This window comes from Tenrec ecaudatus, chromosome 10, assembly GCF_050624435.1.
Source record: "Tenrec ecaudatus isolate mTenEca1 chromosome 10, mTenEca1.hap1, whole genome shotgun sequence".
Lineage (NCBI taxonomy): Eukaryota > Metazoa > Chordata > Mammalia > Afrosoricida > Tenrecidae > Tenrec > Tenrec ecaudatus.
This window is the reverse complement of record NC_134539.1, coordinates 716,029-743,856: the sequence shown is the minus strand read 5'-3', so window position 1 is coordinate 743,856 and position 27,828 is coordinate 716,029. Positions and strand designations below refer to the sequence as shown.

Sequence of the window (27,828 nt, the reverse complement as noted above, 5' to 3'; positions counted from 1 at the left end):
CCACCCACCAGCTGGAGGCAGCCTGAAATCGTTTCGTCACCACGACCCCCCCATCCCCAACGCCTGCAGGGTGGACTTGTCCCTGCTCCCCCACACCCCCAGCTCCTGCAGGATGACGAGAATCCCTGAGTCCACCATGTAAAGGCCAGAGCCCACCCTGAACCTGTGCACCCCTGGAGCACAGCTGCCCCCATATTGAGACAGCCCACCCGGGCACTCAGCTCCTCTCTGCAGCCTGGCCTAAGCCCCTCTCGGTTAGGGGGGGTCTGAGGGAGGGGGCTGGAACCCCTCATGGTTAACGGGGTCTGGAGGTGGCAGCTCTGGGCCGGGCCAGCTGGGTCCCACAGCTGTGGCATTTATTCCTGCGTGTCCCGATGGCTCCTGACCAGGAGGCCCAGAGCTACTAAGGCTGGTGCTGGGCCCTACCATGTGTCCAGCTGGTGTCCTCTGGGCTGTCTGCCCAGAGCCTGATGGCCAGCAGTGGCCAATCTGCCCAGGGATCCTCCACGGGCCCCAGACTGCACCTGGCTTCTGTGCCCTGCTCGTGCCTAGGGGCCAGGCCCTAGGTGGACGTCCAGATGGGCAGGGGGTGGGCCTCAGTGTTGAAGACGTAGGTGTCCAGACTGAGCAGGTCGGCGTCCTTGGAGAAGAGCAGGTACAGGTACTTGAGCGTCTCCCCCAGGAAGAAGCTCTCCATCTTGTCCCGCGGGTCAGGCTTCTTGGGGTCCTGGACATTTTTTTTTTACATTGTATTAGGGGCTCATACAACTCTTAACACAATCCATACATATACATACATCAATTGCATAAAGCACATCTGTACATTCTTTGCCCTAATCAGTTTCAAAGCATTTGCTCTCCACCTAAGCCCTTTGCATCAGGTCCTCATTTTTTCCCCTCCCTCCCTGCTCCCCCCTCCCCCATGAGCCCTTGATAATTTATAGATTGTTATTTTGTCATATCTTGCCCTATCCAGAGTCTCCCTTCTCCCCCTTCTCGGCCATCCATCTCCCAGGGAAGAGGTCACATGTGGATCCTTGTAATCGGTTCCCCCTTTCCAACCCACTCACCCTCTACTCTCCCAGTATTGCCCCTCACACCCCTGGTCCTGAAGGTATGAACGTTGTTGATGGAGGAGTAGTCCCCCCGTGGGGACCTGCACGGGGCCGAGGCGGGGGATCACCAGGTCTGTGGATACACCCCTCCCTGACCCCTGCCTGAGCCCCTGGTGAATGCCAGTTGCCAGTAAGTGTCCTGTGAGCACCCACTGCCCTCAGGAGCTGCCATTTGCCCCTAAGTGCCCCCTTGTATCAACTGGACTTCCCAGGGGCTGAACGGATATTGTCTTGTACACCTACTGCTGTCTCCAGACAGCCTTCTCTTTCAGGACAGATCTTGGAATGTTCTTTTTGGCAATGAATGTGAGGTCATTCTTCGTGGATCTGTTATGCTCACCATAGTAAATCAGAAGACTATCCGACTAAAAATGACCCATGCCAGTCCATTTCGGCTCACTACTAATTCATGCCCAGGATACTGGTCTTGATTTGTTCCATTTCATTTCTGATTCTTCCTCGGTTTTCAAGGTTCATATTTCATACACCCCACAGTGTACTACTCCTGCGTGTGTACTGTTGTTTCTTTTGTCTCCCAGCCACCCCCCATCAGCACTCGGAGATCTGAAAAACAGGCTCTGCCTGGAGGAAACAGCTGTCTCTGTCTATGCGGAGTGCCATCCACCCTGAGGCCCATCTTCCAGCACGGTCTCTGACAGGGTGCTGCTGTGGCTGATTCCTCAGAAGGGGGCAGTCGATTCCTTCCTTGCAGTCTGAGCTGGAATCTGCTTCCCATGGGTGACCCTGATGATACCTGAAATACCAGGTGTGCTCCGCATCACAGCCACGCACAAGCCCCCGCAGTCCAGCACACTGGCGGGAGGGCGGCGGTCGGATTGAATTGTGGGCCCCACCCCCACCCCAAGAACACACCTGTTTGTTGGAGCCCGGGTTCTCAGCTTTTTGACAGATAACGGGATGACATCATCACCCTGCATGATGCAACGTAAGGAGCGCGGCCCATCGCAGCCCTGATCTGCTGTGAAAGGAGCTTGCACAGCGCGTGGTCCTCGGGCTGTGCTGTGCGGGGCTGGAAGAGACGCAGAATCAGGAGAGAAGAGCCAGGGACAGCGAGCTTTCCTTGGATCCAGGGTTCCTAGGCTGCAAAATGTACGGACCTAGGGGAAGAGGAAGGAGCAGGACTTGCCCCCAGACCTCGTCCCCAGGGGCTGCTGGCATAAATTCCCGTTCTGGCCTCGGGACCACGGGGGAAGCCGCCTTTGCTCTCCACGGCCCTTGCTCTTGGCAGCCCCAGACAGCGGACAGCAGCCCGCAGACAGGAGACTCGGGCCAACGGGATTGTGAGCCAGCTTGACAGGCCTACTTGATACAAAACATTCGTATTAAACTCATGGCAAACCATTGCAGATACCTGAAAGGTTCCAGTCCCCGTGGCACGAGCGGGGTCTCGGAACTCCAGCTGGACGGCGGAGGCCTCTGACACGCTGCTGTTGGCGTCCCCAATATGCAACTGGGCGTGGCCCGTGCCCAGGTCACGTGCCAGAAGGGAATCTTGGAGGGGGTCTTGAAGACAGGCAGCAGCCGGTTTCCAAAGTCTTTCTGATGGACAAAGAGACCAGAGAACCACTGTCAGGGCAGACTGGCCTGGTCCACCATCCACCACCCCATGAGGGCCCCATGAGATCCCCACGGGCCACACTGCCCCCAAACTCAACAACAGCAGAAATTTCATGGAGCCGCCAGACTGGGGCTGTGTCTGTGGGTCAGACACGCACACCATGAACAGAAACTCAGGGGTAAGGAGGCAGCGGTGTGGAGAACACACGGGAACAGGTGGGCACCGCCCCCCATCACACTCACGGCTTTCTCCAGGAAGAGGCTGTCCCCGGTCAGGTGGTAGGTGCTCAGCAGGCCGCCCAGGATGCGGATGGTGCTCTCAAACAGGTTCACGTCCACGTCTTTGTGGAACTGCAGCTTCTCTGCCACCCACGTCCTGGCTTCTTCAAACTCTAGGCACACAGCAGTTTCCCAGGGGCGGCCTGGCTTCCCAGGGCCTCAGGGGCTCCCTGCAGAGTAAGGCCTCTGCTCCTGCAGGCCCTCACCTGCTCCTGCAGGCCCTCACCTGCTCCTGCAGGCCCTCACCTGCTCCTGCAGGCCCTCACCTGCTCCTGCAGGCCCTCACCTGCTCCCAGCCCACCTTGGCTCCTGCAGGCCCTCACCTGCTCTCAGCCCACCTCAGCTCCTGCAGGCCCTCACCTGCTCCTGCAGGCCCTCACCTGCTCTCAGCCCACCTAGACTCCTGCAGGCCCTCACCTGCTCTCAGCCCACCTGGACTCCTGCAGGCCCTCACCTGCTCCTGCAGGCCCTCACCTGCTCTCAGCCCACCTAGACTCCTGCAGGCCCTCACCTGCTCTCAGCCCACCTGGACTCCTACAGGCCCTCACCTGCTCTCAGCCCACCTCGGCTCCTGCAGGCCCTCACCTGTGCCCTCTGGGTCTCCCTGGGGGGTGAGGCCTCTACTCTGGCAGAGTTCCCAGGTGGGGTCTCCCTCCAAGGGGCAGGGAACCGGAAGCTCTCCCACACATGCAGCCCCAGGAGCCAGTGCAGCTGGGGAGGCCCCATGCACTAAGAGTTCACTGCCACTGTCAGAGGCCGTGAGTCCAGGGCCACAGAAGTAGCCCTGGCCGATTCGGAACATGGACGCCGAAAAGCAGGTGCTCAAAGGATAGACTTAGAGACCACAGCGGGCTCAGCTTAAGGAGCCCTGGTGGCACAGGGCAAAGCACTCGGCCTCTAACCCCAAGCAGGAGGTGTGCACCACCCACCACTCGTGCCAAGAGGGCGCACCACCTTGGAAAGGGACACGGCAGCCCTGCTCTGCACTATCTGAGCTGATTGGACAGTAAGGGGGATGCCAGGGTGACCGGTACGAGACACGACAGCCGAGAGGCTGGGTCCAGGACCAGATGCCAGCCCCACGACCCCCACCTGAGCTTACAGACTTGCCTGGCACACACCAGACTCTGCATCCCTTCCCCACAGGACCCCCCACCCCTGCAGCTGGGGGCACAGGTACCTCTGGTCAGGCCCATGATCCACATGGTGTCCAGAGCGTCGACCAGGGTGAGGCCCAGGCCGAACCACTCGCTGAAGGACCTGGACAGAGGCTTCAGCTCGTCATGGCCCCATGCGTACTTGCAGTAGCCCTTCCACGCGTGGCGGAAGGCATCCACCACGGCCTTCTGGCGTGGGTTCGAGGGGCCTGCAGGGAGGGATGGAGGCTCACGGGCTGCAGGGGCTTCAGCCCATTCCCCGGGGAGTGACCACCCATCTGGGTGCCTGGAGTGGGGGGGAGGGCGGGCCACCACGGCTGTATGTCCAGACCGCAGCAGTGAGAGCTGATGACCCAGGAGCCAGCAGTGGGACCCTGAGCTGGCTCATCCACCGGGGCCACAGCACCCAGTCCGTCTGTCCATCCATCCTTCACATGATCTGTTGGGGGCCAGCTCTGTGGTCCCTGGGGAAGTGCCACCCTGGGAGTGGTCTCAGGTGACAGCCAGGCTGTCCTGACCGTGAGCGGAAGCCGCAGAGCCCATGAGGGGCTGCCGCGCAGCCTGGGTCAGAGGGACACCGGAGTAGGACTGGGTTGGTGCTAACCAGGTGGCCCTCACCCTGCAGACACTGAGGGGCTGTCCTAGGAGCTCTGAGGGCTTCAGAGAGGAAGTGACATCATAGGACTCTCCTTTCCCCTCCCCTGGCCCCCTGCAGGGCTTTGCTCCCAACGCACCCAAGGACACCTTCAGACCACACTTCTGTGCTGAGGGGCCTCCCGCCGGGCCCAGTGCTGGGCTGTGCTCCCCTGACTGGGCTGTGCTGGTGTCGGCCCCAGTCAGCCTTGGTGTCCCCGTCTGTACATGGTGCAGGGCAGGGAGTGCTGAACAGGCCCTGCCGGCTAAAGCTGAGCTCCATGGGGCACCAGCACCGGGTAGGGAGCTGTGACCTCTTGACAGGCTCCAGTGAACTGCCCACCGCCCATGGCCCCAGGCAGGGGTGTCGGTCTCCCCCAGGGCAACAGCTGCCCCCTCCTATACTGCTCAGGCACCAGTACCAAGCTGGGTTTCAGACGGAAGTGGGATTGAGACCCAGGGTGGCTGTAGGTGCTGGGGACCAGGACACTGCCTGGCTGCTTGGCCAGCCCCCAGGCCGACACGCCGGCCAGCAGGCACTCGCTGGACCTTGTGCTCCAAGGGTGGCCCCGGCCATACCTGCCGGCTTCAGAGTCCTTGCTTGGGGGTCGGTGGCGGTGGAGAGGGGCCAGCTACTCTACTGCTGGAGTCTCTGTCCCCTGCTCCAGGCCAATTAGCTGTCCTGTCCATCTTCTGCAGGACGGGGCAGAGGCCAGCAGAGCAGCCTGCACGGCCTGCAACTTGAGGCTTGGGCTCCCTGGTGCTGTGTGCCCTCAGGGCCTTGCTGAAGGATAGTGTCAGCCCAGCTCCCAGCAGAGGCCTAGGGGGCGAGGGGGGTTTAGAGAGGGATTACCTCCCCCACCTCCCCCTTGCCTGTGTGCTTCCCAGGAGCTGGCCACCAGGGGAGGCTGGTGCAGCAGGCTGGGCGGTTCATCTGCATCTCTGCCCCGCCCCCACCCCACATGGTACCTGACGACAGTGCCCGGTGGGCTTTCCTCCCAGTGGCCATCACCTGACTGCCTCCTCTCCTTTTCCATGCTGTCCTGCTGCTGGCCCATCCTGCCTGTGTCAGGGGCCCTGCTCTGCAGGCTGGGTGGTCCCCTTCGCAAGTGCTTCCAAGGAGGGTCCTACACACAATGCAGTCACAGGGTCACTGAGGCAGGGGACACCCCTACCCCACCCCACCCCCCCTGGCGCCCTGGGCCACCTGCCACTGGAGTCTGGAGTTTCCTTCACCCTGAACAGGATGTGCAGCCTTGAGGACTGAGCTCTGGCCAGTGGGGAGCTGGCTCTGCCTGGACCACACAGCTACTTAGCCTCTCCTCCTGATCACAGGGCACAGCCCCCAAAGGGGATGGCCTCCAGGAAGAGACCCCACAGAGGGGAGCACCCAGATGAAAGACTCTGGGTGAGTGTCCATGGCCTGACCCCTCGGGGCAGTGCCCCTGGCAGCCCAGACTGCCCTCCCCAGAGTCTGCGGGTCTGAAAGGTTCTCTCATTTTAAACAAACACAGAGCCACACCCCCTGCCAGCTGTATCCCCTACCTGCCACCCCCACATGGGCACTGCTACCCACATAGGGGCACACACCCGAGACCCCAAGGGGCTGGAGAAACAGATTGGTATTGACCCTGGACTCCAGTTCCCATAGGTAGGGCTTGCTAGGTGGGGCCTGTTCCTGTGCCACACCCCCACTCAACGCCCTGCACCCGAGACCCGCTTCCATTGGCCAAGGTGACCCCCAGCCCACTTGTTTTGCTCACTCAGGAGATGTAAGGTGTGAGTGAGCACGTGCGTTTCTGGTTGTCTGCCTGTGAGGTTTATGACGGTAGGGGTCAATATGACCTCCCAACTGTCTTCATTTCGTCTTGATGCAGGATTTAAGGAGCCACGTACAGATGTGCCCAGTTGACCAGGCAGGGGTGGACAAGCTTCTGTGTGAACTTGGCTGGGCCAGCATGCTCAGTGATTTGCCATCAAGACCTAGTGAAAACCCTGTCGCCGTCCCCCTCCCCCTCCCCCATGCTGTGATCTCCTTGGGGTGTGGCCTGCTTCCCATAGAAGCAGACGCTGTGGAAAAGTTCACTTGCTTTTCGCTGGGTCTGGATCCTCCTCTGGCACCACAGGCTCCAGTTCTCTGAACGTGAGCCAAAAGCTTGACCTAATTGCCTGGAGTCATCGGCAACTTGCCATTTCACCTGCCAACCTCAGATTCATTTGCCTCTGCAGCCACAAGCCTGTATCTTCCCGTGCACCTTGGATTCGTCCGTCCCTGATGGTACAGGGGTCAGGAGAAGCCCCCAGCCCAACACCTAACCCATGGACTGTGGGAGCTATTTCCTTCATCTAACCCTGCCCCGGACACACTAGGCACCTGAAAGCATGCCTGGTTTAGCTTCTCCAGAGAACCTAGCCCAAGACAGCTGGTGTCCTGTCTGCAGTGGTCACAAGGGCTTGGGCCATGTTTTCTCACCTCCTTGTGGCCGTGTGCTTGTCTGTCAACACTCTGAGCCTTGACAGCTGCATCCTGTGGGATAATGTGGCTTTTATGATTATGTTTCTGAGGACAGCTCCCCCTGAAAGCTCTACCCAGGACCCTGACAGCCTGCTGCGACTAGACCCACCCAGTTTCCAGCCTCAGCCAAGGTGGTCCCACGTGGGAAACAGAGAGGTCTCTTCCCAGGTTGCCACGCTGTCTGTCAGTACACTGTGAGTTCAGCTGCTTAGAAGTTTCCTCCCTGAAGGCATCAGTCATCCCGAGCAATCAGACTCATGCGTCCCGCCGTAGGTGGGCTCAGAGCAAGTCAAACCAGCTCAGGGACAAACAAGGTTAGGGATCTGCCCATCTTGTCACATATGCACCCTTCATTCCTCCTCTTCCTATTGCGTATACACCCCTAGATCGTCCGCCTGCCATTGCTGTATTGCCTATGGTACAACCCCTTCCTGTGACGTATGTCGTTACCTGTAATCAGGGGACTTGCACGCTCTTAAGTCTATATAAGCCTCGGTTAGAAATAAATCTCTCTCCTCCTCTCGCTGTCTGCACAGACCTGGCTGCTGAGATCACGGCCTTCTGGGAGTTGAACGTGTTACCATGAAATGTCTGACTCCTTTACTTAATTCTCTCCTATCTCAATGACTTTACTATCATCTCTCTATATTATCACCGTACAGTTGCGCCTACAGGCCTGTGATCTTGTCAAGGGCTGGTGGTCACCCTGACAGTCCCTCATCTCTGAGACTACATGGCCACTGCCAGTTGCCCTGGGGGCTCTGCAGGGCGCTGGCCCCCTCTTCTCCTAGGGCCTTCCTGTGTCAGCAGTGTCTCCATCTCCCACCTTCGCCCAACGGCACCGCTGGGACCTCCTCCAGACACGAAGTTGTGGTCTGGTGGTTGTGTGTTTGCTTCCAGCCAGGAGGGTAAGTCAGGTTCCGTTGCTCCATCTCTGCTGAGACCAGCCCCATGTCTGCCACCTGCTCACCAGCCTGAGAAGAAGGAAGGGGACGCTGTCCCTCCTGGATCTATCACATCCCGGCGTGGGCCAGAGAGGGATGGCCAGAAGGGGTTCTCCTTCTCAGCCTGTCAGGCCGTGTCCTGAGCAGGCCTCTGGGATGGTGCAAGACACGGTCCACCTATCCAAGGTGGTGTCTCCAGGAAGTCTGGAGCAGCAGCTGTGGTCCGGGGGGCCAGTAAGACAGCTGGGTGTGCTGGGCTCAACCCAGACGTGTCGGTCGCATCTTCGGCTTTTGGAATGCCCGGCCACCCGGGGCTAAACAGGAAAGAACATTTTGTCAGAGAACACTCCGGGAGACCCTCGAGACATTCTTAATACTGACAGACAGGCATTCGTCACGACAGAAGACACTCACGAGGGTTGGGGAGCAGATCCAAATGTCCAACAAGAACCAGACGCTCTTCAACACCGAGGGCTGTGGTTTCTGCCCACCAATGCGGACTCATGCCCGTGTTTCCCACCTGAGACAGTAGTCCTGTGTGAGCACGCACAGCCCCCTTGTTTGCGCAAACTGAGCAGCTCTGGGCTTCCCCGCACACGTCCCTGCCGTAAAAAGACTCTCCACAGCCTGACCAGACACTGCGTGGCCCTGACCCACCAGGCACTGAGGGCATTGTGGACCTGCAGGTAGTTCCTCTTGGCCGAGTGTGCCACCTCGCAGCCTGCAGGGCAGAGTCACCAGCACATGCCCAACAGGGTCAGACTCCATGCAGTTAGGGGAGAGAAGGGCCCTGGCTGGCTTGCTCCTGCTCCTGCTGCAGGAACCAGTCGGCGGCCCTGTGCACTCTCCTGAGCCACGTGCTCCTCAGGACTCAGCGTCGAGGCGGCTAGAGTGGACGGCAAGACAGTTACTCCTTGTCACCACCCCAAGCGGTCAGATGCCAGCAGGGTCACCCATGGTGACTACGTGTCCTCCAAGTGCAGGCCGAGACTGGGGGAGCGGGCAGGCCTGGCAGCAGGCTGCTGAGACAACGGCCGATGTGAACCTGAAGGATGCAGCAGAAGCTTGTCTGCACAGCGCGGGAGGATGAGCGCCTCCGCCACTCAGGACACAGCCGGGGGAGGGCAACTGCCTTCTCCAAGGGGAGGTGACCTCATGGGCTGACTGTGCGGAGCTTTCAAGACGGCCATCTACTGAGTGGTGCCACGCGAAACCACAATAGACAGACGCAAAGGCCCATCGACCGGCAGAACGCAGATCAGACAAAGTGCAACTAGGACGTTGGAAGCCATTAAAAAGGAATGGGAGGCATGCAGATCACAGCCTGGGCATCAGGGAGCTGAGACAGACTGGCCATGGCCCCGTGGATAGACGAGTGGACAGTCCACTCTGCCAGGAGAGCCACACTCAGGAGCAATGGCATCGCATCCGTCGTCAGCCACTTTATCAGGCGCTTTCCCCAAGGACAGTGCTGTCGGGGATAAGACCTGTCACCAGGGAACATGGCCTCCATCACAGAGATGACACCAGAGACCAAACCAGACCACCAACGGCTTATTCCCGCCAAGCACTACTGTCCATCAGCGTAGATGACGGCTACACACATGGACCTCGCCAGATAGACTCCACCGGAATCAAATCAACCACGTGTGGAAAGGGACGAAGGAGAGGCCGCGGGTCACCAGTCAGAAGAAGGCCAGGGCTGGGCTGCAGAACAGACGGGCAGTCACTCACCATCCAGCCCCGGCTAGAGCTGAAGACAGTCGCCGCCAGGGCTGGACTGCAGAATAGACAGGCAGTCACTCACCACCCAGCTCCAGCTAGAGCTGAAGACAGTCGCCACACAGATGCCACAGTGAAGTGGGCACTCGTCTATGTCCAGAATCGTGGGAGGCAGCTACCCGGCCAGCTGACTGGAAGAGATACCTCTCCATGCCCTCCCCAGAGAAAGGGGACCCAACACGATACAGAAAGAGTGCACGGTCTGGCTGATATCAGACACGAGGAACACGTTGCTGAAGGCCACGCAGAAAGGACTGCAGCTGGACAATGGGAATTGCCAGAAATCCGAGCCGGAGTTAGAAAAGGACATGGAACAAGGGATATCATTGGATCTTGACTCAAAGCCGAAAGTACCAGGAAGGTGTTTCCTTGTGTTTCGTTGACTGTGCAAAGGCGTCCGACAAACTGTGAGAATGAGAACTCTAAAAGACTTATTGTACTCATGTGCGACCTGCACACACACCAGGTGACAGTCACTCCATAAGAACGAGGGACAGCTGCCTCGTTCACAATCAGGTAAGGTGTGAGTCAGGGTTATCTCCTCTTGCCATATGTACACGGTCATTATACTGAGCAAACATCTGGGAAGCTGGACAAGACAAAGAAAATGTGGCATTGAGATGACAGAAGCGACCCACCTTGCTGACTGAGCATGAGGAGGACTTGAAGCACGTGCTGATGAAGATCGAAAACTGCAGCCTTCAGTCTAGAGAAGCAACATCATTACAAATGGAGAAATGATCGATGTTGTCAAAGATTTCATTTCACATGTATCTTAATCAACACAGGGTTGATCATGATTGGTGACTGGAATGGAAAAGTTGGAAACGGAGGAAGGAATGAGTGGGACAACATGGTCTTGGCGATGGAAACAAAGCTGGAGATCGCATGATGGAGTTGAGCAAGACCAACGACTTGTTCACAGCAAGCGCAGACGCCTTTTCTCAACAACACAAAAGGGGGCTGTGCACGTGGACTTCTCCAGGTGGAAGACACAGAAATCAAACTGACCACATCTGTGAGAAGACACAATGGAGAAGCTCAATATCAGCAGCTAAAACCAGACCAGGGGCTGGTTGTGGAACAGACCATATGCAAATGCATATGCTCATATGCAAATCCAGGATCAAGTTGAAGAACATTAAAACAAGTCCATGAAAGCCCAAATATGACCTTGAGTCTATCCCACCTGAATTTCAAGAACATCTCAAAAAGAAAATTGACACATTGAATGCTAATGACAGAGACCTGATAAAATATAGAAGGACATCCCCTAATAAAACGATTTTAAAAAAAAGACAGCAAAAACATTATTCACAAAGAAAGCAAATGGCCATTAAAAAGACAGGGAAGAAGGGAAAGATCAAAGTGGACGTCAGAGGAGACCCCGACCCTTACTGTCAATCACAGAGTAGCTGAAGCAAAGGAGGCAATGAAAGCAGAGTTGAACACGAGTTTTCAAAGGGCAGCTCCAGAAGACAAAGTCAAATATTATCATGAAAATGTGCAAAGGGCTAGAGTCAGAAACCCAAAAAGTACACACTCGACATATCTTAAACGAAAGAACTGAAGAAAAATTCAAGACTCGAGTTGCAATATTGAAATACAATGGCAAAATATTGAATGATGCAGGAAGCAACAAAATAAATTGGAAATAATACACAGAATCACCATACCAAAAACAACTGGCCCACATGCCACCATTTCAGGGGGTGGCACCTGAACAGGAACCAGTGGTGCTGAAGGAAGGGCAAGCTGCACTGAAAGCGTAAACCGAAAACAAGGCTCCAGGAATGGACGGACTGTCCGTAGGTTGTTTCCACCAGCGGATGAAGCCCTGGAAGCACTCGCGGAGCTCTGCCAGGAAATCTGGAAGACAGCGACTTGCAACAAACTGACTGGAAGAGATCCATATTTGTATCCATTTCAAAGAAAGGTGACCCAACAGAATGCTCAAATTATAGAACATCTTTGATGTCACATGCAAGTGAAATTTTGCTGAAGATCATCCAACAATGGTTGCAGCAGTACATTGACAAGGAGCTGCCAGAGGTTCAGGCCAGGTTCAGAAGAGGACGTGGAACAAGGGACATCATTGCTGATGTCAGATGGATCTTGGCTCAAAGCAGAGAACACTAGAAAGATGTCTACTTGTGTGTTATTGACTGTGACAAGGCATTCAACCGTGTGGATCATCACAAACTATAAGTAACCTTAGGAAGAATGAGAATCCCAGAACATTTCGTTGTGCTCATCCAGAATTTGGAAGTGGATCAAGAGGCAGTTATGCAAACAGAACAAGGGAACACTGTATGGTTTAATGTGGGAAACTGAGGGCTGCGGAGAGGGTTTATGTGGGTAAATTATTCTCATATTTAAGAAGCCTGGGAGGCCAGGGTTCTGGGTGGAGGGAGGCCTTCACACTTGTGAGTTAATGAGCCGGTCACATTCTCATAACTAAGATCAATCCCCACAATATCCTTCCTTGATAGTGTTACCTTACAGCTGCCTCTCACAAGCACTCGGCTAATTGATTGCTATGTGGCCGGCAGCTTTATCTACAGGAGCAGACATGCACTACTGCTCTCCCCGCTCAGGGGACACCCGCTCCCCCTGACCTGCCCCCAGCACTGGTGCTAGCTTACTCCCAAGTGAACTCAGGGACCTCTAGGGTTAGGGTACAGCCCACTTTGTTACGATGTGGTTACTTGTAATTAGGGGGGCATGCATGCCCCGAGAGACAAAACTTTTGTCTGCTTCTTACTTTCTTCCCTTCAATTATACAACTGTCCCTGAGAACCCATCCAGAGGTGGAGCTGGAACCCAGACTAAAAACAGACTGCAGAGAAACAGCCTGTCCCCTCCTGAGGGATTAGCCACTGGACACACCATGACCAGCACCAGCACACTGTCAGCTATCGTACAGGAAGATGGGCCCCTCGGGTGGGATGGCGCGCAAAGTACCACTGAGGAAGAGCTGCCTCTTCGAAGCAGAGGCTGCCTTAATGGTGTGGGTGGAGCGAAACTTTGGGACCTTCGTGTGCTTGCTGAAAGTGAGGAGGCCTGAAGCACTTACTGATGAAAAGAAAAGACTGCAGTCTTCAGTAAAAGTCACAACTCAATGCGAAGAAAAGGGAAAGAACACGAACCTCACCGATGGGCCAATCGATCACAGCACACGCGGGGAAAGGTTCAAGTTTGTCAGGGTGTCATTGTTCTTGGAAGCAGCAGCAGAGAAATCCAGTGAGGTCTTCCTGAGGTCAGCAGCTGGAAGCCACCAGCCATCCTTGGGGAACTCCCAGGTAAGGTCTGTCCTCCAGGCTTGCTGTGAGTCAGCACCGACTTGCTGGCAGTGAGCAGGGCCACTCCAAGTGTACAGCTCTTCCCTCCTGGAAGCTGCACTGGATCACCCTGGAGGCTTCTGGGTATTTACTCTGCATGATTTCCTGCAGGAATGTTGGTTTTAAATCAATGGAAATCTCCATGACTCTGCACACAGACTGTCAGGCAGCTGGGAGCCTGGCACCTGGTCAGCAGCAGCACTGGGAGAAGCTGTCCCCCTGCGTCCCTCGAGATGTACCAGTCCCTCGAGCAGAATTTAAGCACCCCCAGGGCAGGCTGAGGGGATCTGAGAACTGACCATTGGGTCAGCCCCAGTCACTCATGATGGGCTCGGCCTTGTGGGTAGGACCGTACCAGCCACTGCAGCATAAGCATTCAGTGGACGTCAGGAGAAGGTTCAGACTCATGAGTGACAGCTGGGGCTGGTGACATGGGGGGCAGGGAAAACCAGGACTAGTGACAGGTCCTGTGTGGGATGAGGACAAGGATTAGAAAAGGGCCCAGTCGAATCCAGGGTGGATGATACCTTCAGGACCAAGGGTGTGAGGGGCGATGCTGGGAGAGTGTAGGGTGAGTGGGTTGGAAAGGGGGAACTGATTACAAGGATCCACATGTGACCTCCTCCCTGGGAGAGGGACGGCAGAGAAGGTGGGGAAGGAAGACTCCGGATAGGGCAAGATATGACAAAATAACAATCTATAAATTACCAAGGGCACATGAGGGAGGGGAGAGCGGGGAGGGAGGGGCAAAAAAAAGAGGACCTGATGCAAAGGGCTTAAGTGGAGAGCAAATGCTTTGAGAATGATTGGGGCAGGGAATGTATGGATGTGCTTTATACAATTGATGTATGTATATGTATGGATTGTGATAAGAGTTGTATGAGTCCCTAATAAAATGTAAAAAAAGAAAAGGAAAAAAAAAGAAAATTAGGGCAAAGAATGTACAGATGTGCTTTATACAATTGATGTATGTATCTGTATGGACTGTGATAAGAGTTGTATGAGCCCCTAATAAAACGTTAAAAAAAAAAAGAAAAGGGCCCAGGCACAGGAAGGGTAGAGTAGGGATAAGACCCTCCCTGCTGGCGTCCAGTAGTTAAGGGGAGCTCAGACTTGTGGTCCCCATCACCCAGCAGGGCTGATGGAGCTGCCTGGTGATGGCACACAAAACCCAAATGAAAGCAGCTCGAGGGGACACCAAAGAGGCGCCTTGGTGCCACCGGGGTGAGAGCGCCCAGCTGCTCACGGAAGGCAGCCTGTGGCTGTCCGCTGCTGTGGAATCCCCACCTTGGGAAATCCTTGGGGCCCTTTGGCTCTGTCCAAAACATAAACAAGATCAAGGGAGGAATTTTCTTGTTATAAGGGCCCGAAATGGTGACCTTGGTGTTTGTCCAAAAGGCGCAGATTAAAAAAAGAACCTTTCTGGCCTTCATGCCAGAGGAGCCCAGACAGTCAATTAGGTCGCAGCTTGATGACCTTATTTGGAGGTGCCACAGAGATAAATAGCTCACTGGAGGCCAGATACATACTCTGCTTGGTCTTCCTGCTGAGAAGACACGTGGAGCTACACTAGAGCCCTGGAGCTGGAGGAGCCACGTGGAGACCCGTCAGCGCTGAGATGCTTCCACTGACACTGGATCCATAAGACTTTCCGCCTACTGGCCTGTGATTTTCCTGTATTCAGCGTGATTGCACGCATTGTGTGAGTCTGAAGAATTTATAGACAGGTATCAGACATACGGGCTACTATCAGACTTATGAACTTGATCTGGACGGGGCTGAGATGTTTTCTCAATATACAATTACTCTTTGATATAAAGTCCTTTCCTATACATGTCAGTCTCCCTGGATTTGTTTCTCTAGTCTTCCCAGACTAACATAGGCCTGCTAACTGTAAGGTCAGCAGTTCAAAACCACCAGCTGCTCCTCTGGAGAACGATGAAGCTATCTACTCCCATGAAGAGGTGCAGTCTTGGAAACCCACAGAGTAGTTCTACCCTGTGCTAAGGGGTCCCTAAGATTCACAGAATCCTATAGGCCCGTCTGTTGTTTCACTGCTAAGGATTCAGTCCCAATCCATTGGTTCTCATTCGACTCTTTGGATGTACATAGAAGTTTCACTTCTAGTAGGTCCTCGTCATCTATTGCCTTCACTGTGCGTGCTTCCTGTGTGATACTTGGCCTTCAGTGTGCGCCCTGCCCTAAGGCCCTAACGTTTGCCCCACTTTTCTCCTTGACCTTATAACACTGGGACTCAGGTCATGTCTCTAATCCACCTGCGTTCCTTTTTGTGCCTGGGCCAAGGTGTGGTACTGTTTCATTCCTCCCATATGGAGATCCAATTTTTCTTGGGCCATTTGCTGAAGACGCTGTCTATAAATCCCATTTAATACTTGTGCTCCCTCCAGGCTGAAGCTCTAAGGGTGTGCAACAGAGCAGCAAGGGGAGCAAAGCAACAAAGTCCCCGAGGAATCCCCAAAACAGACTTTGAGGCCAGGGTGTGTCATCCCATCAGACTCAACTGGAAAATACTCATAAAGGTCCACAGACACACCTGGAACTATTTATAGACTTTTCTTTCTTTGCTGTTGGTTTTTGTTGTTATTGTAGCTGCTTTTGATGTTGCTTTGCTTTGTCTTGTTTTTGCTCATTATTGTCGCTGCATGTCTATCTAGATAAGCGGGATTAAAAAATCCAGAGAAGAAAACAACAGAACTGACAGTTCTAGGGGAACATGAGAAAGGGGGAGGCAGGGGAAAGGAACAGGGCTACCAACAAACCTAGGGACAAGGGAACAACAAGGGATCTAAAATGGATGGCAAGGAGGGCACAGGATGCAGGGGAGGTGGGGCACTTGATCGAAGGCAATGTAATTGAGAAGAATCACTAATACCTGAGTGAAGGCCAAACAGATCTAAATATATTTTTTGTTAAGTAGTAAGGCAGCAGACATTGGGCCTCTAACTCACGTACTCCCTCAACACAAGCACACTTTGTTCTAATAATCTGGCATTCTGCAATGCTCACCGTCCCAACTTGATTGCTGAAGACAAAATGGGTGCATAAGCAAATGTGGTGAAGAAAGCTGATGGTGCACAGCTATTAAAAGATATAGCATCTGGGGTCTGAAAGGCTTGAAGATAAACAAGCGGCCATCTAGCTGAGAAGGAAGCAACAAAGCCCACATGGAAGAAGCACACCAGCCTGTGTGATCATGAGGTGTCAAAGGGATCAGGTATCAGTCATCAAAGACCCAAAACAAAAATCACATCAATGTGAATGAGGGGGAAGGAGGAATGGAGACACAAAGCCCATCTGTAGACAATGGACATACCCTTACAGAAGGGACACAAGGAAGAGACAAGCCAGTCTAGGTGCAGTATAGCACCAAGGAAACATACAACTTTCCTCTAGTTCTTTAATGCTTCCTCCCACCCCCACTCTCCTGAACCCAAATCTACCTTACAAATCTGGCTCGATCAGAACATGTACACTGGTACAGACAAAAGCCCTCAGGACCAATAATGAGAGTAGAGATACCAGGAGGGTAAGGAGAAGGTGAAGGGAGATAAAAGGGGAACTGATCACAATGATCAATATATAATCCCTCCCAGAGGGACAGACAACAGAAAAGTGGGTGGAGGGAGACTATGGTTGGTGCATGGCATGACAAAAATAATAATTTATAAATTATCAAGGGATCATGATGGAGGAAGGGTGGGGGAGGGGGATGTGAGGTGATACCAAGGGCTCAAGTAGAAAGAAAATCTTTTGAAAATGATGATGGTAACTTACGTACAAATGTGCTTGACACAATGGATGAATGTATGGATTGTGATAAGAGTTGTACGAGACCCGAATAAAATTATTTAAAAAAAACAAATAAATTATGTATATGTGTGGTCCTTTGTTGAAACCAGTTGCCTGTTGGAGAGGTGTGTTCACCATCTGTGTTTTCTAGTCAGTTCCGAGAAGGTGAGGTCCACTTGATGGCAGGGAGCTTGGTCTCAGTTTGAGGAAGGATTCCGCAGCCCAGGCTTGCCACCAGCTACAAGGTTTTCCTCTTGCATCCAGGAAATGACAGAGCCTCTAGGCACAGCATTGGATAAGGCGATGTGAAAAACAGCTTCACCCAAGACCCAGATAAACCAATCAGACCCCAGGGACTTAATTCTAGGAACGCGGTGCCTGAGGGCAGCGGAGGGTGCCCTAAACCCCAAGCTGAGGGCAGGTCTCAGACCCCAGTGACTGAGTCCAGGACTCAGCTGAAGCTCGTGGCCCTCCAGCTCTGCCTGCGCCCTCAGTGACGCCCACAGCCAACACACCTGCAGTTAGAGGCACCGAAAGATGAGGGCATTGCCCACGAAGGCCCCGCGTTCGCTTCCTGCTGGGCGGCGCTCACCCAGGTCGGTCTCAGGGCAAGGACCTGGACGGGGTTCGGGGCGGGTCCAGACTCCGTGCTGTGACTGGGGGTGTTCTGCGGGTGGCCCTGCGGCCGTGGTCCTTTCTGACACAAGGACCAGGTGGCCTCCGGGCAGCTCCTTGGTCCGTCTGGGCGGCGTGTCAGAGGCCGGGGGTGGGGGGTGCTGCGTCGCCTTCCGTCCTGGGGTCCCGAGGGCCCGGTCCCGAGGGTCGGCCGTGTCGGGGGTTTCCGAGGTTCACGAGGGGCCGGCGGGACGGTGGCTCGGGGGTCTGGTTCCCCCGTCGCAGGAACCGCCCGCCCGCACCCCGGCCCGCGCGCCCCTCACCCTCCAGCTCGCGCGCCGCCGCCAACGCTGGCTGCGGGCGTCGCTCCCGCCCAGGCTCGGCGTCACCGAGACGAAGACCCCGTGCGGCGGCGGCGGCGGCGGCGGGCACACGGCAGGGAGGTCAGGGGCCGGGCTCCGAGCGGCCATTCTCCCTCCGGCGGCCGGCGGGCCAGCGCGCTCAACGCGATCGCGCATGCGTCGCCCACCCCCACCACGCGCGCGGGAGTGTGGTTGTGGCCATGGCAACAAGCGGGGTTGGGTCCACTCGGGGGCGTGGTCTCCGCCAGGGCCCCGCCCACCCGGCGGTCCCGGACGCCCCGCCCTAGGCTCGGCGCCGGGGGCGGGGCCGGGGGCGGGGCAAGGGGCGGGGCGGTCCTCTCGGAGCAGAGCTCCGGGGGGCTGCGAGGGGCGGGGAGCGCGGCGTCAGCGCGGCCCGGGGCAGTGGTCCGCCCGCCATCTTGCCGGGAAGCCCTCGCTCTCGCTCTGGTCCCTGGTGAGGCCTCCTGGCGGACTCCCGGCGAGGGACTCGTGGGGTGCTGTCACCCCCGCGGGAAGGTCAGCCCCCTCCGTGGAAGCCTTGCAGGCGATGGTCCAGCCCCCGTCTTGGCGGGAAGCCTTGGAGGCTAATTCCGGGCCATCGTGGCTGCGGGACCTCTCGGTCACCCTCAGCGCGGTGATCTTATGAAGGTGAAACTGAGGTGCAGGGAGAAGACAGACCCAACTGACAGGACAAGAGAGAGCAGAGCAGAAATAGCTTTATTAGGGGGCGCTCCAGGCCAACAAGTCAGGGAAGTCATGTTCAGCAGCCGGCGCGGGTTTTTAAAGGGGTGGGGAGGAATGTATGGCAATTAGCATGTGGGGTCTGGACACTCCGAGGATTGCTTGTGGACTCCTTGCTGCTTTCAAGCCTGGAACATCTGGTTTCACCGGTTATCTTATCTGGTGCCATCCCTTTTGGGGGTTCCGGAAGCATGTGCAGGGCCCTGACCTGCTTCAGCTTAGTCCAGACAGCTTTCACCGCACCCTAAGCCCTCGCACAGGATAGGCTCGTCGCGGCTATCAGGAAGACCGCTCTCAGGTGCTTGTGGTCCCCAGAAGCTGAGGCCACTGGGCGCAGTTCCCATGGAACCTTTCCTGTGCGAGCATGAGCCGAAAACCAAACCCGCCGCCGTCCAGCCCATCCCGGCACATAGCATCCTCATCTGAAGGACAGGATCTGCGCGCTCGGGTTTCCAAAGGCAGACAGCCTCATCTTTCGCCCGGGGAGCTACTGGTAGGTTTGAACCGTTAGCCTTGCTGTTAGCAGCCCAACGCCTAACCCACAGCGCCACCAGGACTCCTCCAATGACAGTAAAACAGGTCCTGTAAGGCCGCAGGGGGAGCCTTGGTGACCCTGCGGGTTACCCTTTGGGCAATTTACCACATGGTCAGCAGTTCAAACCCACCGACTACTCCATGGAAGAAAAACAAGGCTTTCTACCTCCAAAAAGAGGTGCCGTCTCAGAAAGCCACAAGGGCAGTCCCACCCTGCCCTAAGTGGTGGCCATCCATCGGAATCCACTTGATGGCAGTGCGTTTGGCTTTGGTGGTTGGACAGGATGGTCAGCTCAACTGAGTGTGTGTGTGTGAGACATTTCATCCCAAATCTCAAAACTACCCTCTCCCTGGCTCTTTCCAGAACCTTCCCACTTCCTCTCGATTGGGCCACAACTTCCCTAGCAGTCCTGAATATATACCTCTGTGCTCGTCTGCAGGACACCTGCCCAGCATGTTGGGTCATCTGATTCTGAAAGTCCCTCCTGCATTCCTGCCCTGTCTCCATTCTACCCCACCTCTTTTTTCACACAGCTCTGCTGACACCCCAGCACTCCCTTCACAGCGCCTGACTGCACAGCGGGTTACAGAAGCGGGGCATGGTGGAAGTGCAGGAGGGTGAGCCAGGGGGTACTGTGGGATCGACCCCTAGCCAACCTATCAGAAAGGCAGATTCTAGCCCCTGTCGCCAGGGTTCCGAACCGACTGGGCCCCTGAAACTAGAAAACAGCCGGAATCTTGGTAGAGCCCTGTGGGTATTCCAAAGGGGTCTCAGTTTGTGCACCCATTCCTGTTTCCAAAGAAGCCCGGCCAGCGGCAGAGTCTGGTGAGCACAAAGTAATTCAGAGCCAGACATAAAAAGAAAGATCCTCAATAAGGGCCATTGCATGGTCAAGGATGAGGGCTAGCAGTAAGGCATTAAGGGGGAAATAGATAGTACTACAATAATAGTTGGAGATTTTGATACACCAAACTCAATATGGCACAGAACATCCAGAAAAAAGATCAACAAGGAAATAGATGACATAAATGATGCTACAGACCAGCTACACTTCAGAGGCACACATAGAGCACTTGACACAACAAGAGCACAATAGCTTTCTACTCCAGTGCACATGCGTCATTCTTCCGGACAGACCACTGGTTACGTCATAAAGCAAGTCTCGGTGAGCTTTTAAAAATTTGAATCAACAAGCCACATGAAGCCACACTGATGGCAACCAGAGCCCTGGAGCTGAAGGAGTCACGTGGAGATTCACACCAACACTGAGATGCTTCTACTGCCACTGGATCCACAAGGCTTTGCCCCCACTGACCTGTGATCTTCCTGCATTTTGCATCATTGCATGTGCTGCATGAGTCTGAAGAGGAAATTTTGGACTAGTATCAGACGTATGGGCTAATATCAGACTTATAGACTTGATCTATACTGGGCTGGGATCTTTTTCCAATATATAATTGCTCTCTGATATAAAGCTCTCTCTTAGACACACACACACACACACACACACACATTTTAGTCATATTATGTTTTTTCTGTGACCACAGCAGGAAGCCAGCCATTTATAATGGGATCAGAGGAGGAAAATAAACAGAAATCAAACTAGACACTATGAAACTATCAAGAACTCGGGGGGAAATCAAATGTGAGACCACAACTTTCTTAGTCAAATGACAATAAAATAACAATATACCAAAACTTATAAGACGTAGCAAAAGTAATACTCAGAGGGAAATATATAGCATAAATACCTACCCAAGGGGCTCAGGGGGAAGGGAAGATCTCATCATTTGAACTCCCCTCTACCCCATTTTAAATTTGTTCTAGTTTTAAATATTTTCTGTTTTTTTATTGAGGTGTTTCATTGTTTTACTTTGTTATGGTTGTTGGGTCTTTTTATTGTTCTGTTTTGTTATTTTTTGTTTATTTCTCTGTGTATGAAACCTAGGATAGGTAAGTCTAGAGACAATAACTGGATGAATGATTTCTTGGGGGTATAGCAGAGGAGGTTTGGAAGAAATGGGGAATTAATAACAATCAGTACAAGAAAGAGGAAATGATCTAAAATTGATTGTGGTAATGATTGTACAACTCTTTTCAATATTATTCAAATATTTAATAATTTGCTATGTAAATTATATGCCAACAAACTTTTTAATCATTTTATTGTGGCTCATGAAACTTTTTTTTGATCGTTTTATTAGAGGCTCATCCAACTCTTATCACAATCCATACATACATCAATTGTGTAAAGCACATTTGTACATTCATTGCCCTCATCATTCTGAAAACATTTGCTCTCCATCTAAGCCCCTGGCATCAGCTCCTCATTTTTCCCTCCCTCCCTTCTCCCCCCTCCCTCTTGAACCCTTGATAATTTATAAATTATTATTTTGTCATATCTCGCCCTGTCCAGTGTCTCCCTTTACCCACCCTTCTGTCTGTTGTCTATCCCCCAGGGAGGAGGTCACATGTAGATCCTTATAATTGGTTCCCCCTTTCAAACCCATCCTCCCTCTACCCTCCCAGTATTGCCCATCACACCACTGGTCCTGAAGGGATCATCCACCCTGGATTCCCTGTGTTTCCAGTTCCTATCTGTACCAGTGTCCATCCTCGGTCTAGTCAGGCTTGCAAGGTACAATTGGGATCATGATAGTGGGGGGGGAGGGGGAAGCATTTAGGAACTAGAGGAAAGTTCTATTTTTCTTCTCCTCCCCAGACCCTTCTGTAAGGGGATGTCCAGTTGCCTACAGATGGGCTTTGGGTCTCCTCTCTGCACTCCTTCCGTCATTCACTATAAGATTTTTTTTGTTCTTTGGTGCCTGATACCTGATCCCTTTGACGCCTCGTGATCACACAGGCTGGTGTGCTTCATCCATGTTGGCTTTGTTGCTTCTGAGCTAGATGGCCGCTTGTTCACCTTAAAGCCTTTAAGACTCCAGACACTATCTCTTTTGATAGCCGGGCACCATCAGCTTTCTTCGCCACACTTGCTTATGCACCGGCTCAGCAGTTGTGTTGGGAATGCTCATACAGCTCTTATCACGATCCATGCATACATTCATTGTGTCAAGCACACTTGTACATTTGTTGCCATCATCATTCTTAAAACAGTTGCTTTCTGCTTGAGCCCTTGGTGTCAGTTCCTCATTTCCCCCCACCCTCCCCGCTCTCCCCTCCTTCATGAACCCTTGATAATTTATAAATTATTATTATTTTGTCAAATCTTACACTGTCCGACGTCTCCCATCACCCACTTCTGTTGTCCATCCCCCAGGGAGGAGGTTATATATAGATCCCTGTAATCAGTTCCCCCATTCTATCCCACCTTCCCTCCACTCTCCAGGTATCGCCACTCTCACCACTGGTCCTGAAGGGATCATCTGTCCTGGATTCCCAGTATTTCCAGTTCCTGTCTATACCAGTGTACATCCTATGGTCTAGCCAGATTTGTAAGGTAGAATTGGGATCATGATAGTAGCGGGGAAGGAAGCATTTAAGAACTAGAGGAAAGTTGTATATTTCATCGTTGCTACATTGCACCCTGACTGGCTCATCTCCTCCACAAGATCCTTCTATAAAGGAATGTCCAGTTGCCTACAGATGGGCTTTGGGTTTCCACTCTGCACTCACCCTCATTTACAATGATATGAATTTTTGTTCTGATGATGCCTGATAGCTGATCCCATTGACACCTCGTGATCACACAGGCTGGTGGGCTTCTTCCATTTGGGCTTTGTTGTTTCTGAGCTAGATGGCCACTTGTTTATCTTCAAGTCTTTAAGACCCCCCAATGCTATATCTTTTGATAGCTGGGCACCATCAGCTAGCTTTAGCACATTTGCTTACGCACACATTTGTTTACGCACACATTTGTCTTCAGCGATTGTGTTGGGAAGGTGAACATGGTGGAATGCCAATTTGATAGAACCAAGTGTTCTTGCATTGAATAAGTACTTGCATGGAGGTCCAATGTGCTTCTGCTACCTTAATACTAAATCTATAAATATATGTACATAGATCTCTATTTCACCATCATCATATATAAATATATTTACATATGTACCTGCCTGTATTTAGACCTCTATAAATGCCTTTGCCTCCTAGTTCTTTCCTCTATTTCCTTTGACTTTCCTCTTGTCCCACTATCATGCTCAGTCTTTATTTGGGTTTCAGTAATTTCTCTCGGTTACATTGCCCTTGCTGAATTCCTATCAGGCCTTTCCCACCTTCCTTGCTACTAATTTTGGATCACTTGTTGCTCCCTTGTGCCTGGGTTGGTCAACACTTCCTCCTTTCCCCCATCTCCCCTTTTCCCACGCCCCCCCAACCATCGGTCCCATTGTTTACTCCTCCAGACTGTTCACCCAGCCCATTTTATCTAGATAGACCTGCATTGATAATAATATGCACCAAAAAGCACGGCTTAGCAAGACAAAGCGACAACGGAGAACACTACGACAATGACAACAAACAAGAAAACTGATGACCCAGAAAAGGATAAGTTATTTTTTTTTTAAAGGAAAAATAACTTTAATTTTAAAAAAAAGAAAAACCTGTAAATGGATCAAGGTCTGACACACTGCTGAAGACAAAGCAGTTTAATAAGCAAATGTGTTGAAGAAAGCTGATGGTACCTGGCTATCAAAAGATATAGCGTCTGGGGTCTTAAAGACTTGAAGGTAAACAAGCGGCCATCTAGCTCAGAAGCAACAAAGCCCACATGGAAGAAGCACACCAGCCTGTGTGATCACCAGGTGTGGATGGGATCAGGTATAAGACATCATCAGAACAAAAAAATCATATCATTGTGAATGAGGGGGAGTGCAGAGTGGGGACCCAAAGCCTATCTGTAGGCAACTGGACATCCCCTTACAGAAGGGTCTCGTGGAGGAGATGAGCCAGTCAGGTTGTGATGTAGCAACAATGAAACATACAACTTTCCTCTAGTTCCTAAATGCTTCCTTCCCCGCTACTATCATGATCCCAGTTCTACCTTACAAATCTGGCTAGACCAGAGGATGTACACTAGTACAGATAGGAACTGGAAACACAGGGAATCCAGGGCGGATGATCCCTTCAGGACAGGTGGTAGGAGTGGCAATACCAGGAGGGTGGAGGGAGGGTGGGTTGGAAAGTGGGAACCGATTAGAAGGATCTACATGTGACCTCCTTCCAGGGAGACGGACCACAGAAGGGTGGGTGAAGGGAGACATTGGACAGGGCAAGATATGACAAAATAATTTATAAATTATCATGGGTTCATGAGGGGGTAGCGGGGAGGGGGGAAAATGAAGAGCTGATACCAAGGGCTCAAGTAGAAAGCAACTGTTTTAAGAATGATGATGGCAATGAATGTACTAATGTACTTCACACAATTGATGTATGTATGGGTTGTGATAAGCATCATATGAGCCCCTAAAAATGATTTAAAAAAATAAAGAAAGAAACAATTGATCAAGGTGTGAGTCTCAACCTCTAGGCTGGTCCTCCAGTCTCGTCCGATGGGTTGCCATTCTCTGGACCCAGGGTCTATCCTTTGCACTCCCTCGGGAGCTCCCTCCTCTGACCCCCCACCCCCATTGCTCTGTTGCAAGGCTTCGCACGCCTTTCATGTTTTGCCTAAGTGTCTTGGGGTCAGACCAGGCCAGTCCCGACTCTGAGTCTCCAGTGCCAACAAAACTTAAAAAAAAATTTTTTTTAACAAAGCTTTTTAAAATACACAAAAAAAGGGAAAAAAACATCTCAAATCAACAACTTTAACAATGTCAGAAGCTAGAAACAGAAAGAGAAGCTAAGCCTTACATCCCAAAAGATAGGAAATAATAAAGATTAGAGCATACATAAATAAGATTAAAAACAGAAACACGATGCAATCAATAAAAACATATCAATTCTCTTAAAAGAGCAATGAAATAGACCAGTTTAACTACCCTGAACCAGTTGCAACCCCTGTGTCAATACACCTGGACAAGGGCCTTCCTTTTTCCACCATCCCTCCACTTTACCAAGCATGGTGTCCTTTTTCAGGGACTGGCCTCCCTGACAAGATGCCCAAAGCTTGTGAGACAAAGTCTTACCATCCTCACTTCTAAGGAGCATCCTGGCCACACTTCTTCCTAAACAGATCTCGCCGCACCTTCTCAAATGCACCCATCCTCTCCAGTCTTCCTTGTTCAGTGCCCAGCGCCCACATGCACAGGAGGCAACGGGAAAGCCCATGTCTCGGGCCAGGGCTTCTCAGTCCTCAAAGTACCAGCCTTGCTCTGGCACACCAGGCAGCAGATTCACCCAATGCGGTGTGCTGTTTGACCCTGACAAGTGCTTCCATGAGCACTGCCTATGGGTCCAAGCAAGATGAGATCTTCGGCAGCGTCCGTCCTTTCTCCATTCCTTATGATGCTGCCTATGCACCCAGCAGTGAGGAGTCTGGGCTTCTTCACATCGAGTCGCCGTCCATCCTGCACTGAAGGCCGCAGTCCCTGATCTTCATCAGCAACTGCTTCAACTGGGCTTACTGTGTGGATCCCGAACCCCCGGTGGTGTGAGGAAGAATGGGAAAGGCACCACACTCATGGAGCTCCTGGGGAATCTGTCCACGGGCCCAGAGGCAATCCTTCTAGCAAAGCCAGGGCACACTGCCTGGTCCAAACCCATGAAACGCTTGTCATCAAAGTGACGCAATTCATAGCTGGGCAGATAATATAAGGAACAATGTGGCATCAGGATGAGAAGACTGACTAACAACTGTCAAGGTGCGTGTAACACAACCTTGCTTGATGACAAGGAGGATTTGAAGCACCAGCCGTCCTCATGGGCATGTAGCCATAGCTCTTGCGACGTTGACTTGCGTACTTCTGATGGCTAACACTGCTGGACATCTTTTCATGTGTTTGGTAAAATATCTGTTTGTTCAAATCCTTTGCTCTTTTTATGATTGGGTTCTCCTTTTGTTCAGTCATCAAGGTTTTACACATCTTATGGCTATTAGATTATTATTGGAGATGTGGTTTCCAAAGATATTCTCCCGACCATTAGGTTGCCGTTTCACACTCTCTTGATAAACAAACATGTCTGATTTTTACAAAATCTCACTGGTCTGTGTTGTCTTTTGGTGCCTATGTTTCTCTTATCTCAGACGATGCATTGTTAAAACCTAACCCCAACAGCGTCATGCCCGCACTGCATTCTGAGAAGTCTATGGTTTTAGCGTGCACGTCTGTGCCCTTCATCTATTTGGAATTTGTTTTTGTGTACGGTGTGAGGTATGGATCCTATTGCTAGCACCGTCTATTGAAGAGACTCTTCTTTCCCCATCGAATGGACATAGCCCGCTTGTCAGAAATACCTTGACTGTGGATAGGTGGGCATCTGTCTGGAGCCTCTGTTCTACCCTTTGGTCTATGTGTGTGTACAACGGCTCAGAGGGGACCCTATCTGACCCTTACTGCCGCAAGGCAGAGGTCAGACATGCCTCCACCCTCCATCCTTCCTTACCTATTCCCACCATGGCACTAAATTCTCCCACGGCACTCTACTTCAATGTGGGCTTCAAAAAGCTATGGCAATGCCCACAGATAACTCATGGACACATCTCTCAACCAGGAGGGCTCCTTAGGGAAGTCAACATGTTACCACGAGTGAGGACCAGTCATCAGTAAGGATGCAGCTGTCAGTCCACAGTAACCTCTCTCCTCAGCCAGCAACCGACATCTCTCTCCCTCAGTCTCAGCCACGTGGGCCCTTGGCCTCAGTATCTGGGGACCTGGACTTGTCCCTTTGTCTCATCCTCATAGACTCAGATCTGCTCCTCTGTCCTCTCTCCTGATTTCCTCGACTTGGTCTCTGGTCTCCACCAGGTTCTTTAGCTCTGTGCCATGTAGTCTCTGTGCCACAGTGCTTGGTGCCTCTGTCTCAGTTTCTGCCAGTTCACACAGAGATTTCACATTTGCTTTCCCATGGTCCTGGGCCGTGTGTGTGTGTGTGTGTGTGTGTGTGTGTGTGTGTGTGTCATGGCTCTTACACACAAAGGAGTGGCATTGATGGAGGTGTGGTTTTGTGTGGGGTACCAGCCCCCACAATCAAACAGGTCCAAGGGTGATTGTGTCATTGAGGGGTAAAATTAAAGAGAAATCAGACAACATAAAGCATGTAAATGGTCACCTCTGGATGGCCATCATCTCAGCAGCCAGGTCCACAGAGAGAGAAAATATTTCCAATCTCAGGGACATGCAAGTCCCCTGAGTACATCATAACAGGAAGGGGTTGTATAATCAGCACACATCAATAGGAGGGGGACGAGCTAGGGGTGTGCATGCAATTAATTGTAAGGGACGTACACATGTGACAAGATGGGTGGACCCTGGATTCAAGATGATGGTCTAATCTTGGTCTTCCTGAGTGGGCTTGACCTTGTCT

The 27,828-nt window shown here is 52.6% G+C and overlaps 1 protein-coding gene and 1 long non-coding RNA gene across 2 annotated transcripts; both read right to left on the bottom strand.

Moving 5' to 3' along the window:
* Positions 1 to 562: 562 nt before the first annotated feature.
* On the bottom strand, positions 563 to 5,112 carry LOC142460253 (endoplasmic reticulum mannosyl-oligosaccharide 1,2-alpha-mannosidase-like). The gene is made up of 6 exons (XM_075562467.1): positions 5,106 to 5,112; positions 4,153 to 4,365; positions 2,937 to 3,085; positions 2,488 to 2,675; positions 1,099 to 1,156; positions 563 to 727 (listed from the first exon to the last, which is right to left on the bottom strand). The coding sequence occupies exons 1-6, from the start codon at positions 5,110 to 5,112 to the stop codon at positions 563 to 565; spliced, it is 780 nt and encodes a 259-aa protein (XP_075418582.1).
* Positions 5,113 to 5,780: 668 nt separating this feature from the next.
* LOC142457776 (uncharacterized) lies at positions 5,781 to 13,560 on the bottom strand. Its single transcript, XR_012786388.1, has 3 exons — positions 13,153 to 13,560; positions 7,236 to 8,535; positions 5,781 to 5,889 (listed from the first exon to the last, which is right to left on the bottom strand). It is a non-coding gene; the product is annotated as an uncharacterized LOC142457776 (long non-coding RNA).
* Between the last annotated feature and the right edge of the window lie 14,268 nt (positions 13,561 to 27,828).

What these genes read in the sequence shown, in the direction of transcription:
- LOC142460253 (XM_075562467.1), bottom strand. An exon ending in GATCATGGGCCTGACCAGAG is followed by an intron (nt 3,086 to 4,152) that starts GTACCTGTGCCC and finishes CTGTGTGCCTAG; the next exon opens with AGTTTGAAGAAGCCAGGACG. An exon ending in GCCTCTTCCTGGAGAAAGCC is followed by an intron (nt 2,676 to 2,936) that starts GTGAGTGTGATG and finishes TTTGTCCATCAG; the next exon opens with AAAGACTTTGGAAACCGGCT.